This window comes from Larus michahellis, chromosome 1 (assembly GCF_964199755.1).
Source record: "Larus michahellis chromosome 1, bLarMic1.1, whole genome shotgun sequence".
Lineage (NCBI taxonomy): Eukaryota > Metazoa > Chordata > Aves > Charadriiformes > Laridae > Larus > Larus michahellis.
In genome coordinates, this window is record NC_133896.1 from 137,183,905 (window position 1) to 137,197,597 (window position 13,693).

The following is a 13,693-nucleotide window of genomic DNA, read 5'->3' on the forward strand; positions in this document are numbered from 1 at the left end:
TTAAAAGGTAAGTCAGCTGCAAAATATGTTAGTGTTAGCAACGGCTCTGACAGCACGCTCTCTATATGCTTCTGCCAATTATGGTAACATTTGTCATATTTTCCTAGTTAATATTTTCTTCCTGCTGTGGTGGTTGTTTCTGTGGGCTTCTCGACAGAGGGGAAGCAGACTTAGCTGCCTTTACATCAGGAGCACTGAACCTGGTTCTGTCCTGTGCTTCAAATATACAGCTAACCGAGGGATAAATTAAGAGGTCTCTTTTCTTTTTGTTTTTCTTCCACACCCACCTCTCAGCTTTGATGATCTTTAGTAAGAGATTCGCATAGCTGTCCTACAGTTTTCACGCATAAATAAGGAATTGACCTCTTTTAGAAAGAAAGAAAATTAGTATTGGTAGGAAGAGTTACTGAAAATTACTTCCATTTTGTGGGATCCCAACTTATAAAGAGTCTTTGAGGTAGCATTAGAATAGGTAGGGGTGTATACATAGAAATTTTAAGAAATCTTAGGAGCTGGAGATTTAGCATATTCTGCAATACCTTTTTTTGTAACTGTTTCTTCTTTTTCTTCTCCCTCTCCACCCACATTTTCTTCTGCAGGAAATAAAGAAGGACATGAAGAAAGAAAATACTGCCAACAAACCACCAGAGAAGCCTATAAATGAAGTTTCCAATGGAAGCCCTTTACTGTTGTCTGAGACAATTATTAGAACGAACAAAAAAGGTATAGTATATGGAAGCTTAAATGTAGCTTAAATTCAAAACAAAAGAACAAAATATAAACCTTCCTTGTTTCTAGGAATAAAGCTAGAGTCTATTTAACTGTAAAGGCATAGCAGGAATAACACAGAAAAATAAATCTCATTGTTCTCTTAGACTGGCTTATGGATGCATGTATTATGTCTAATATTTCAACATTAATTTGCACAGACATCCCTTTCTTCTTAAAGAAATCCTTTCTAGATACATTTAATTAAGGAAAGCTGTATGAAGAGATTACTAAAGCTTAATAAAGTAAGGAACTGACAGCTTGCCTATATGGAGGTTTTTGCACAGTGATGTCAGTCCACATTCACATATTCATGTTCTATCTGGGACAGAGACTGGTTACTGACAAAGAACTTGAGGAAAAAAAAAAAAGTAAAAAAAAAAAAAAAGAAAGTGGAAAACATAAAGCTCGATACGTTAGTTTCCTGGGAAGTGTCTATCACTATCTTCTGTTTCAGACTGGAATGTGTGCTCTACATGTCTGGCTTGACTCCCAATGCAGATTCCTACGTATGGGTTTGAGTTGCTAAAATGAAAGCCTCCAAATCTTCTGTTTCTTTCCCTAGCTCTCAGTCCTGCTCTCAGAAATATCAGAACAAAAAAAAACCAAAACCCAAAATTGGCAATGTAGAAGCTGGATTTTTCTTTAGGCTATGTTTATGCTGCTGCTTGTTTGTGGGAGGACAATCAGCTATGTGCAAGAGATGGGCTGTATTTTTTCCTGAAGAATACTCTGGACAGTTTCTTGCTTGCTGTCGTATACGAAATAATCTGCTGTCATTAATCACTCTGTAAAGTAATTTCCATTTTGGTATATAGTCTTCTATACTGTTAGGACTATGCATATGGAACTTTCCGTATTATCAGCAAATATTGTATTTGAGCTTGCAGTTTGACCAGAGGTCTTAAACTTAAGGTTTGCAAATGCAAGTGAGGAAGACTTAATTTCTGCAAAATGTATGACTTAAAAAGGTGAGTGCGAGTAATTTCCACCTCTTTTGCAAGGAGTGGTGTCCTCTGAAAGAAAAAATGGAAATAAATCTCAGAAAGCTTTGAGTTTGCAGTGTCATCTTGAATCTGGAGACACATCCAACATTTCTGGTTTGGGTCATAGGTTTCTGAAGCAACAGCAGAATTAAATTGCCAAGAATCATTCTTTTTCATGGCTGCTATACAGAACCATATGAGTAGTTGGGAAATTATCTAGGGACCAAGTCTGTTCCATGTTGCTTCAGTTGCTATTTGGCGAAGGCTAATAGCTGTGGCAGATGCAGAGATTCAGTTCAGTCACAAGGGAATAACACTCCAAATATGATACTTAGAGCACAGGCTTTCTCCTCCTCTTTCTTCTCTCTGGCTTGGAGCTTTAAAGGATTCATGAGATAAAGTTCTCTTTGTCTGTAGCAGGAGAATACAAAACTTCACATTTACTGAAAGGAGAGAAGCAAAGACTGACATGAAGATCTGTACCATGAGGAAGGTGTTAGGTTTGGAAATAGCAAATTTCATATAAGGATGTAATTGCATTGGATTTCATTGGTGGGGATTGCACTTCTCATGGCTACCGCTACATAATGTCAGGGTTAGTAAATTTTTAATTTTGGCTGCTTCCCCACAGCTGTTTCAATTGCTGCAGAGCAAGCAGTTGCAGCATGCTGTACTCCAGCAGTACAGCTAAGGATGCACAGAGCATAACAAGGCCAAGAGGGCTTCCCCTCTTTTTTTTTTTTTTTTTTTTTTTTCTAGGGTCGGTTTGAGCATGGTGCCAAAGAAGCCTTGTTTGAGTGAGGATAGCTAAACGAGTAATTACTGTTGTGTTCAGTAATAAAGAGTCTTCTAAAATCTATGTGGCAAATCTCCTTGTGGAAAGTGCTGCAATATTTTACTGAAGAGGGAGCCCTAAATGCCACAGGGATTATTTTCTTCAAGTGTTCTTTTGTTGTGATTTTTATTAAACCCTACTGCAATATGTTTACTGATCACACAATGTGACCTGATCTGAAAGAGGGTACTTTTTTTTTTTTTTTTCTTCTTGTTCTTAGGAAGTGAGGAGGAGAAAGATGCATCTGAAAGTCTTTAGCCACGGTTCAGCAGTGAAAATAGTAGGCAATATTATTTATTTGCTCGGTCAACATAATCTTGCTGCTTGGAACTTCAGAGCAGATCCAGTGATGTGGCAGTTAAGCATTCTGGGGTGGTGCATTGTTTCAATTACCAAGATAATGATAAGTGCTTTTCTAGTGCTGTGTTGTTACATTGTGTAGTTTTACTACTTAACTTGGATGGCCTAATTTAAGTGGCAGCAATTTAGCAGGCATTTACATTTTGAGCAGAAGAATCTTGGCCTCTTGGGCTTCTGGCTTGTAGAGAGTTTTTCCTTGAGGAATATTGACGAGTGTCCAACAGTGGTATTCAAGGAAAATACCTAAATTATTTGTAAGAACATATAAGTAGCTAAGAGGAAAAGAATGGATTCCTGAACAAAAAAGATATATAGGATCCAACTTTATATCTTGTTTGTTCATGCTAATTTTTTCTAAGCACTTTATTGAAATTAGAGTTTCTTATAATAAAATCAGTGTAAATTCAAATGCCTCTTGTAAAGGCTTATTTCATCAAATAAGTAATGAACATTTGGATTACAGATGTAATCTAGGAACAATTTAAACTTGGTGTAATACCAACGATAGTAGCCTGCCTGGGTTAGTACTTCCATTACATAGTGAGGGTGACAACTGATTGTGTGGTATTAATAGTTGTAGGTCACCATCTGTGATTGTTATAAAGACCAGGAGAAGTTGGAAGGATTTTGTTTTCTCTGCATTTCACTGGGGGCAGTAAAAATGGAACATTTCTCATCCTTTAATGTTTCTTGCTGACCACAAACACTAGTGATCTAACAGAAACAAATGGTATACATGACTGCTGTGGTGGACATAATTTAGGAAACTCCGTTAAACTTGGCCTGATTGTATTTGTGAGAGTTAATATTTGTTAGGTATTTCTTCTCTTTACAGAGGTTGTAAGCATAATCTAGAAGTTCAGGCTACAGCTAAGAAATAATGGGTTTATTTTCTAGGTCTGCCACAGAGTTGCTGTGTAAATTTTGCTAAATCACTTAAACTCTGTTGGCCAAATTACCACGCTTTAATTTCCAAGGTCAGATGTCTTAGTATGTATTGATTTTTCAGATAGGCAGAGGGATTTTTTATGATTTATTGCAGTGGCATATGCAAATACATTCATAACTTCCCGGTATTTCAGGTGTTGTGCCTCAGGCTGCCTATTGGCAAAACCTAGGTTTATATCTGCCTCATAAAGATGTTGAGATCCGTTATAGCATGATAATGATAACAACATCTAGGAAGCTGAGCATTTTAGTGTAGCATTCCAGTGACTTCATGCTTCACCTCCAAAAGGCTTAAAAAAGGACCATTTGCTCGAGTGTAGAGATGAGGTTAGGGAAACATAAAGCTGCAGCAGCTGTAGGCTGGTTTTGATGGGTGCTTCAGGTGCTGCGTTATCAGCTCCTGTCTAGGGAAAAAGGCTGTGGCCCTGAACGACCTGTCTGAAGCTCTGTGCGTGTTGGCTGTGGTTGGCTTGCATATTCTTTGCTAGAACCTGGGAGGGATCATTCTTTTGCTTCTTCATACAGTTCATATGCCAAGAAAATCGTTTTCTTGCCAGGTGTGGGTCTTCTAATATATCTTTTCACTGCCCCAGAATTTTTGGTTGGCATATAGAACTATTGTTCTAAAACTTCTGTAAAGCTGACTTAAAAAAATAAAATCCTGATTTCTATTTATAATTGGCATTATTGCACCTTGGTAAAGCCTTTTCTTCTCTGAGAACATTTTCAGATTGTTTTAGAAAAGCAGAATTATTGCTATTGTTACTATTTAATAACATAAGAAATTTACAGTCAGGTCTTGGAACAGGAAAACACTGAAAGATATCTTTTTTCTTTTTTTTTTTAATGCTTTTCCAACATGTTGAAATTTATCTTTTCTAAAAGTTTTCTTTCAAAATCTAAGAACAGAGCCGAAGTTGTGCAACTGTTTTAGATTTGTCACAAATTCATTACAATCTTCATCCAGGTATAAAGGGACATAATGGAAACTTGTGTATGATGGTCTTAACGATTAAATGGCTATGGCTTATTTTAGGATACTTTTGTTCTGATTTTTGAGTATCCTATTTTTAAGTATCCTATTAATTGCAGTATTTTGTGTATCTGGAAATAGGAGCCCACTTGCGTAGGCCAAGTTCCAAAACTGGATTTGATAGGCTGTATTTTGTAAATAAACTAACAACAATTGTTATATGAGTAAAAATATTTGAAGAAAAGATATATTGCCTTGCCAGATGTGTTTGCTTTATATAAACTGTAAATGCAGTCTACATTGAGGTTATTCAAGCCAGCAAATCTGGAACAGCTCATCGTGTGTTACATGTTCTTAATCAGAGCCAAACACTGAAAGCAAGGAAATGTTTTTTCTAGTTATCTTGAGAATTATTTATTTTACCTTCCAGCCTACATGTAAATAATAAAAAGATTTGCATCCTTCCTAAAAGGGAGAGTTCTCTGAAAGTAGGTTTGATGATATAATATGTTTATGTTAAGAATAAATAACAAGTCTGTTGTATGCAAAACTGAGACTTAAGTCTATTTTTGTAAATTAGAGAAATAAGAAAAGTATTTTACAAGAAAAATGCTTCATCATTTGGTTCGATATTTTTATGATTATTTGGATACAAAAAGACATCTCACTTATTAAAAAGACAAGCTGATGACTCAGCGTGTGAGTGTGTCAACTCTGAATTTTATATTAAGTAAGTAATGTGTGTAAGATATGATTCTGGTCATATTTTTCAACAGAACGGCAAACCTCAAAATTTCCTTCACAAAATCTTTTATTACTAAACCTAGTGCAAATGACTGCCTTTGTCGTGTGCCAGTCATGTGTTTGATGAGGTATCTGACCCTCAGTACGCTCAGCTTTGGTTTTCCTTTCAAACACAGGAAGTTTGAAGGCATTAATCTGTCTTTTGGTTGGATTATCTTTCTGCTGTTTATACGTTCAGGCCTTCTCCACAGACAGGCTTTGGTGTTCCCTTGCAAATACTGCCAACTTCAGAGAAATTATAGCTAGCATGAAAAAAAAAATCCTTTTCATTTTTAGGATCAGCTAATTGGTATATAATCAGTACAGAGTTTACACAAATACACACAAGAACATACTTCTCAGCCTATTAAGGTTAAAGTATGCACACAACATATGACACAAACCCAAAATAAGACATAAAAAAATTAATGGCACAGGAAACTCAAATCCAGCAAAATATTTATTCTTTGAGTTTAAATACCATATCTGCATATGCATAAGTAGTGTCTCGGATAATACACGTTTCCTTTAAAAGTACTGTTTCTTGAAAATAAATACTTGGATAATTTTTACCGTCAGGTAAGCTACTCTGCACTGAAAGGCACTGCTTTTAGTTCAGAGAGGCAGGAAAAGACGCTGGTCTGTGCTGAATGTGTGGGTGGCAGCCAGAAAGAAACTTGGTGTGTGTGTGTGCTGTGTGTGATCTGTAGTGGTTTAACAAATTTTTTCTGGAGGCAGGTGGCAAGGACTCTGTCCCATGCTGGAAGAAAGATTTCTACTTGGTAAAGTTCCCTTTTGATTATTCAAAACGGTATATAATTTTATACATGCAGCCTGTAGAGGATACATGGAGAAATGATGATTCTCTCTAGCATTTTAGTTTCATGATTCTTTTCTTTTGATGAAAAATAATTCTCAATATTGAAAGTGAGGGGACACTTAATGTGCATGGAATGTAGCTAATTTTGCAACTGATGAATAAGGTGCATTCAGGTGAGAGGTCATTGTCTAATGAGTGAACATCCTTCCTCGCATCATGGGGCCATGCTTTTCGATTCAATATCCTTTTATAAATATTTTGTATTTATATAAATATACACTTATATAGCAAGGGAAGTCATAAAACAATGCGATTTAAAATTATTGCATTATCCGTCTGATGCCATAAAATTAGTTTAGTTCTCTTGGGGTTTCTCTTGTAATTGTAACTATAGTGTGCAATCTGCCTAAAATAGGCTTATTCTGTAGAACAGAAATGCAGAGATAGGTGTTACCATTGTTCTAAATTTGAGATTAGTCTGTTGACCATTGACATGATTTTGTTTTTATCTGCCAAGAAGGATCTCAGTGCTGTCTTCTGGCAACACTGGAATGGGTGCTCACTCATTCTTTTCAGTCAGATCTTGTTTACAAGTCCTATTGAATAATGACTTAATATATTTCAAATCTAAACTTTTTTTCTATGTTATGGTCATTTGCTGCCCTGGTTTTTAGTTAAGGTTTCGTTATCTATCCAGATTCCAATAGCTTGTTCCAGTGAGATAATTTCTTGTCCTGTTGCTTACTGTGCAGTGCCCCCCATCTTCTTTTTATCCTAAGTGCCTCCCCTTTCTTTTCAATTGCTCCTTCCTGGTACTCTGCAAAATGCACAAATGCTGAGCCCCGATGTACCTTCTGCAATTTTGCATACTTGGATCCAACTGGGATCCTAGTGAGTGTCGTGAGGCTCAGTGCAGGAGCAGCCTGTAGAAGCCAGTTGTAGAAATCCCTCTTGGTTTGAGTTGTAATTTCAAGTTAATTCTGTCCTCTGGACATCTTCTGTGTGCTTAGGTGGCCATCTTCTTGTGTGTCATATGTTTAGCTCTAGGAATTCCATTTATGGACCATGCTGTAAAAACACTGAACAAAAATACAGCCACCGCATTGAGGAGCTAACTATATATATATACCGGTGGGTGTATATATATCTACATGTATATATATGAATAAAACAAGGTAACAGGTAACTAAGAAGAATACAAGGAAAGATGCGTTATTTGGATGATTGCTAGCAGGCTAACTGTTTTCAGGTTTCCTAGAGACAGAGAACACTTGTTTTGATGAAAAATTTAAATTTGGATCTGCACTTGGAAATTGGGAGGGCAGTATGGAGAAAATTGTGACAATGTTGGGTTTAAAATTTAACAGGCCCTGTTGGATGCTGACACCCAGGACAGAGAAGAGGCAGAAGATGACCTTTCCATATAGAGTCTGAAGAGAGGCAGGAGAGCAGTTACTGATCGGCATTCTGAGCAGCTTACAGAGAAAAACAGAGGGAGGTAGTTATGGAGGCAAGTGAGGACATGAGTCAAGTTTTTTGGGTGTTTTTTTTTTTTTTTTTAAAAGGTATTTGTATCAATGGGAAAACAGAGGTAATTGAATTTTTAAGGAAGAGTGTGACAGGCAACAGGTGAAGTGGTGGAATAGGGCTACAGGGACAGTTGAAAAAACAAGCAGAAGAAAGTCTTTTTGCAAGTAATTTATGTAAATATCTAAAAATGCTACACTTGAAGGAATAGTCGACAGAGTTGCATCTTCTCTTTTGTGAACACTTACAAAGTTTTGTTTAATCAGTTAAAGGATTTTTTTCCTTTCTAAAAGCTTTGCAATATGTTTTACATGTCTGAGTACAAAATTAAGTCAGAAATATTTTCTAACAGTTGTACTAGAGTTTGCTTGATCACTGTTATCACAGTATCTGGTAACTGTCCAAAAGGAACTAGTCAAGAGCAAATGTGTTGTCAAACTCAGGTGCAAAATGTTTTTCTATTAGCAGTTGTATTGAACAGTTATATTTGGCTTTAACACAAGCCAAAATCAATAAAATAATACTTAATGCTAGAGCCATTCTTGTTAAAATAACAGCAATGAGATTGAAACTTCCTCTTGTCTTAAAACTAAGTTTCCCCATCACAAAAGAGACTTTATTTTTTCACAAGCTTCTGCAGAGAAGTGTCTCCCTGCTGCCAGCAATTCCCTCCTGTTCGCTGCTGTAGGGTAAGTCACTTGGCACCCAGCAAGGCCCAGCTGCCTGTGAGGTCTGTCCCTGACCCTCCTGCTTGCTGACTGTAGCTGGCTGGCTGTCTCCTTTAGCCTTTCATCGAGGTGGTGTGGGATTTTCAAGAATAGCATGCCTAACTTGATTTGGAAATTAGCAGACCAACCTTTCTCCCATGTTCCCCCTCGCAACTTTCTGCGAGTAAGGAATGGCAGAAGATGGGCAGGATGGGTCACCTGAAACTGAGCCTTGGAGCAAGTCGTTGGGGTCACTGAACATTTCCCAGTGCCTAGCTTGGGGTATCTGCGCCTCGTATCCGGCAGCTGTGATAGGAGAGAGTCAGACTTCCTATTCTGTGGTAGAGACAATGAAAGCAAAGGAACAATGCAGGGATACTGTTGTAGAATATAAAACATAACTCTATCTGGAATGAAAATTTGGGGTCAAGAGAGTATACTTTGACTGTGCAAGCTAATATCTTTTCCATGAGCTCTGAAACTTTGCCAGTGTACTTTGAACTGGGTCAAGAATCCTTGTCTTGTCTTTCCCGGACTTATCTTGATGAATTTGTAACTGCTAAGTTAAATATGCCCATCTGTGTGTGCTCTCACACTGACACTGATCCTTAGTTCGGTACTGCTTTACCTTTGCTTGCTTGGATGGTAGCTGGGATGGTGCTGTGTTTCTTTTATGGGGACAGGGAGCTGGCTTTAGCCCTCCCTACTGGGCTGGAATCAGGGCTGTGTGGCTGTTGATATCTTTCCCCCGTCACATGTAGGTAGGGATAAGAGCCAGCCATGCTATGGTAAATTGCGGAACTAATCAGCTTACTGAGGCAGTTGGAGGTTTCTGGCTCTTGTGACAACCATAAAAAACTTTGACTGATTTCTGGCATTGTAGGTGAGGAGCAGGGCCTGTCAATAGCTCCCATGGGTCTCCTTCAATTTGCAGTGTCATGTGACATGAACTGAAGACCTAAATAATTTGTATAAATGATTAGTCTGAGAATTTGTTCTTAAGCCAGTAGGCACCCCTCTGTAAAGAAGATTTTTGGATGTATGTGAAAGTTTAATGTAAACATATGCCTTTGTACACTAGCTCCATACTTGTTCCCTCTGCATTGGGATCGAGTGACTTGTTCTGCTGCTGTTGAATCCCTTCAGTGAAGGAAACTTTTTGACTTGTGCCTACTTAGACCAGAAGGAAACTACAGTCATTATTCAAGAGCTTCCTCTTCTGATGGAATGATATTTATAAGCCCAAGTAGGGATAAATGTCTGCAAAGTGGCAAGAACGTACACAGTGAAAATGAACCATCGCTGCTGGTAGGAAGGGTTGTCACCACCTTGGTGGTTTAGGACAGCTGAGCAGAGGGTTCTGCTTAGAAGTATGCTGCCGGGGAGGACCTCTGTGAACCAGCTGCCAGTCTGAGGTTTAGTTAGGAGTGTGTGTCTGTGGAGGGGATTTAACTCTGAATGTGCTTTGCACAGGAATTTTTCACCTGTTCTCTTGCCCTACTCCCTTTCCTGTATGCACGTATGCAACACCTAGAGTGCTTTAAACAAAGCTTTGCTGTTGGTTGCAAGTAACAAGAAACTATATGAAAGTATTGCCCATAAGGCACATTGTTTATACTGTTTTAAGATCTGTGATAGATTCCGTGATACACTTTACTTCCAGGAATTGATACAGGCTTTAAAAAATTTCTTCTGATAAAGTGACATGCCTGGAATGAACTTGTCACTGCGTTCATTTTAATTATTTTTCACATGCAGTGGGAAATACTTAGATTCATCTGGTTAAAAGCCCCTGAAGTTAGGGAAGCTTGCTTTACTATAACTAGATTTGAAAAACAGATAGAGGTATCAGACAGTGTTGATGATGCATGGCTTGGATTATTCTGAGTAGGATGGCATTATTAGCTATGTAAGCTTTCAATCTTCAGATTCCTATATTACGTAGGTGCAGTGACTCGAGTAACAAGATACTATGCCTGCAAAAGTATATTTCTTGTTTCCACTGAAATGAAGTTTCATAAATTTTATTCAGTGAATACTTCATGCATGTTTTATCTTATCTCAGAATTTCCTCTCTTACAGTCTACTCCACTATTATCAAGGTGCTCACAGCATGGAAAGTTGTGCTGTTATTAGTGGTGCATTGCGATGTATTGTACTGTTTACCATATTTTTATGGTTATCTCACTGCTTTCTAATCTTATTTCACAGTTAAGATGCACCAGTAGTTTGCAGTAGCTCCTATTCTATATCTTTCTGCATTCTCTTTTCAATTATTTCAATTTTCAATTGTGCCTGTTTCCTGCTTCATGTTAATTTGCAATATAATCCTCTTTAAAAATTCAAAGCACGTTGCTGATGATGGTTCGTTTCCAAGCTCATTGGTTGGATGGTTGTGCTTGACAAGGGAGTGAAACGTGGAACTGCTGACAAGTGGCTGTTTGCTGATTCTTGGCCCCAAGCGCAAGATTGCGATAGGAAAGAGTATTATTATCTGTCACACAGCAGGAGCCGTTATTTCCTAACTTCAGTGCTGACTTTATTTAGAAACTGAAACGGAGGCTGGGCAGAGGTTCTAATGGAGAGAAGTAGCTCCCTGCAAATGCCCAAATTAGCTGGGAATGAGTTTTGAAGTCAGTGGGGTTATAGTGCCACTAGCATCATTCTCTGCCTGGGCTGCATCGCCCCAGTGAAGCTCCTCATGGTGTCAGCTGTTACTATAGCATCTGCTGTGGCTGCATCTTCAAAAATCTGCCACTCTACTCCACAGACTGTTCCAGAGAGCATTAGCACCTTCAAGAATCCCAGGCCACCAGTGGCAGCCCAGGATATATCTGATTCCCCCCAGAAACACTTGGCTACTCCAGAATCTGTTTCCTATACTGTTTTTTCCTGGGACCAGAATTTGTCAGCTTTATACATGTACAGTGCTCAGCCTGACACTGTATATATTGTTCAGAGTTCTTGAGTAGTGCACTACAGTAGATGACAGGGTACAGTAGTGTCCCATCTGTCCAGTAGCTTGAATTTAAACCATCATATACGTTTAAGCAACTCTTTTTCACACTAGGTCATGTATTTTCCTGTTGGTTATCATCCTCTGTCATGCATTCACTGGGGATATTTCAGTGGTAAAAAAAATAATTGAAGTACCCTCACACAAGCGCCAGATATTCCATTTCTTTTAAATAACTTTAAATGCTGTATTTTTGTGTTTCCTACTTCATTCAGTGCCACGTGTACCTTGTGTAGACTTCTGTTATAATCCTGCTGGATTCCAGATGTCCCTCATCTATATAGTCTGGTATCTAGCTCTGCAAAAGCTGCAAGATGCAATGTCAGCCATTATAGCTTCATTTGTGCAACAACAATCATAAGATTTGGTATTTTTTCAGGCCTAGGAATTCTCTGTTAGACTACTGACTCAGCATAGTGTTATCCTAAATTACATGGGTCGTGGTTACTTCTGGGAATTCATAAGAGATCAGGAAGTGTCCAGGAAATTATTTAAATAAAAAAAGCTCCAGTGACCTAAGGAAAACCAAAAGATTTACTCACATGCCTGGCAGCTATTGAGCAAATAGAGTAGCGGAAAATAAAAGTAATAGATGTTGAAAGGTTAGCCTGAGGCTTTAGTGTCAGAAAGATGTTAAGCTAGCGCTGCCACCAAAAAAAAAGCCATCTTTCCTGTTTTTCTTCTTCCTGTGTTCTGGTACAGATGTTTGGCTGCATGGTGACCCAGACGAGGAGAATGATTGAGCTTAACATTAAACTAGCAAGAAAGATGCAGAGGTTGTTTTTATTAGTGGGTCAGTTCACTGTCTACCTCCTCACACTGCTGCATGAGCACTCTTGATCTGACAGGACAGCAAGGCGTGTTGCAGGAGAAGCAGTGAGCAGCAGTACTGCCTTTTATTTGGTTGCAGTTGAAAATCATTCTAAAAGTGCTATGAGAGAGTGATGGTTTGCTAGACTTTTTCTAAGATGGTTCATGGTCATTCAGTTAGATCAACTACTAAAGAAAACAGACATGCTGTCTTGTCAGTTTGAATGGTCAGTGTTGCTCTTCACTTTTCTGTTGTGGTGGTGAGGTATATGGCTTGGTCAGTGTCCCAAAAAAATGGCATTGCAGTTTTGGAGAGAACCCTTCTTATATAGAACTCTTCTCCCCTCCCTGCTTTTCATCTTCTAACCACAGAACTGTTTTGGAGATGGATTTCATTACAGATGCAACTGACTTGAGCCAGAGGCCTATTTCTTCACAGCTTTTAACTTTGAAGAAGTAACTTCTCATTCATGTAGCAAGTGTAATGGAAAAGACAAGAGGAACTTGATGGCTATTATTAGCAAAAGATAGTGTTTATCCCAGCAAAACTAAAAAAGGTGTTGAGACATTACAAACTTTAAACCTAGACAATTTAAAAAAAAATAAATTTTAAGGTGGAGTTTCTTTTAATGTGTACCTTAATCGCCCTGTCAGCATTAGTAGTCCTCCACTTACATGTTTATCTCTATGCAAATTTATATTCTCCTATGCATTTTATGAAAAACCAACTAAAAAAAAAAGGAAACTGATAGTGCCAGGACAGTAGAAAACCTGATAAAGTGCTTTCAAATGCACAAAGTGCATTTTAACACTTGTTAATTACTGCTATTTTCACGAATAAAAGTAATATTTTCACAAATAAAGTAATATTATTGCACAAATGCATCAGCATAACAGCTGACACAATAGTTTTGTAATAGACCATATGATTCAGAAGGAGAGGGTGAGCAGGCAAGCCATGATGGATGTACAGATGCCATCAAAAAGGCTACCAAGAAAGCAAGGTATGAAACCAGGCTGCTCGCCTTGCCTGGCATCAGAAATCTGGAAAAATCTTGTTTGAGGAAAAAAGGACAAAAAAAGAGAGGGACAGTAAACTAGAAGAAATTGCTAGAAGAATTGTTGATTACCATGACATTAAGGAGTCCTAGGCAGCATCC

At 38.1% G+C, this 13,693-nt stretch overlaps 1 protein-coding gene across 8 annotated transcripts in view; it reads left to right on the forward strand.

Moving 5' to 3' along the window:
• The window catches only part of SH3KBP1 (SH3 domain containing kinase binding protein 1), a 232,978-nt gene that overhangs the window by 81,421 nt on the left and 137,864 nt on the right, over window positions 1-13,693 (forward strand). For all 8 annotated transcript variants that reach the window (XM_074605339.1, XM_074605346.1, XM_074605365.1 and 5 more), the window contains one exon: window positions 600-723. In XM_074605339.1, the coding sequence (XP_074461440.1) occupies window positions 600-723 (124 nt within the window). The remainder of the gene's footprint in view (window positions 1-599; window positions 724-13,693) is intronic.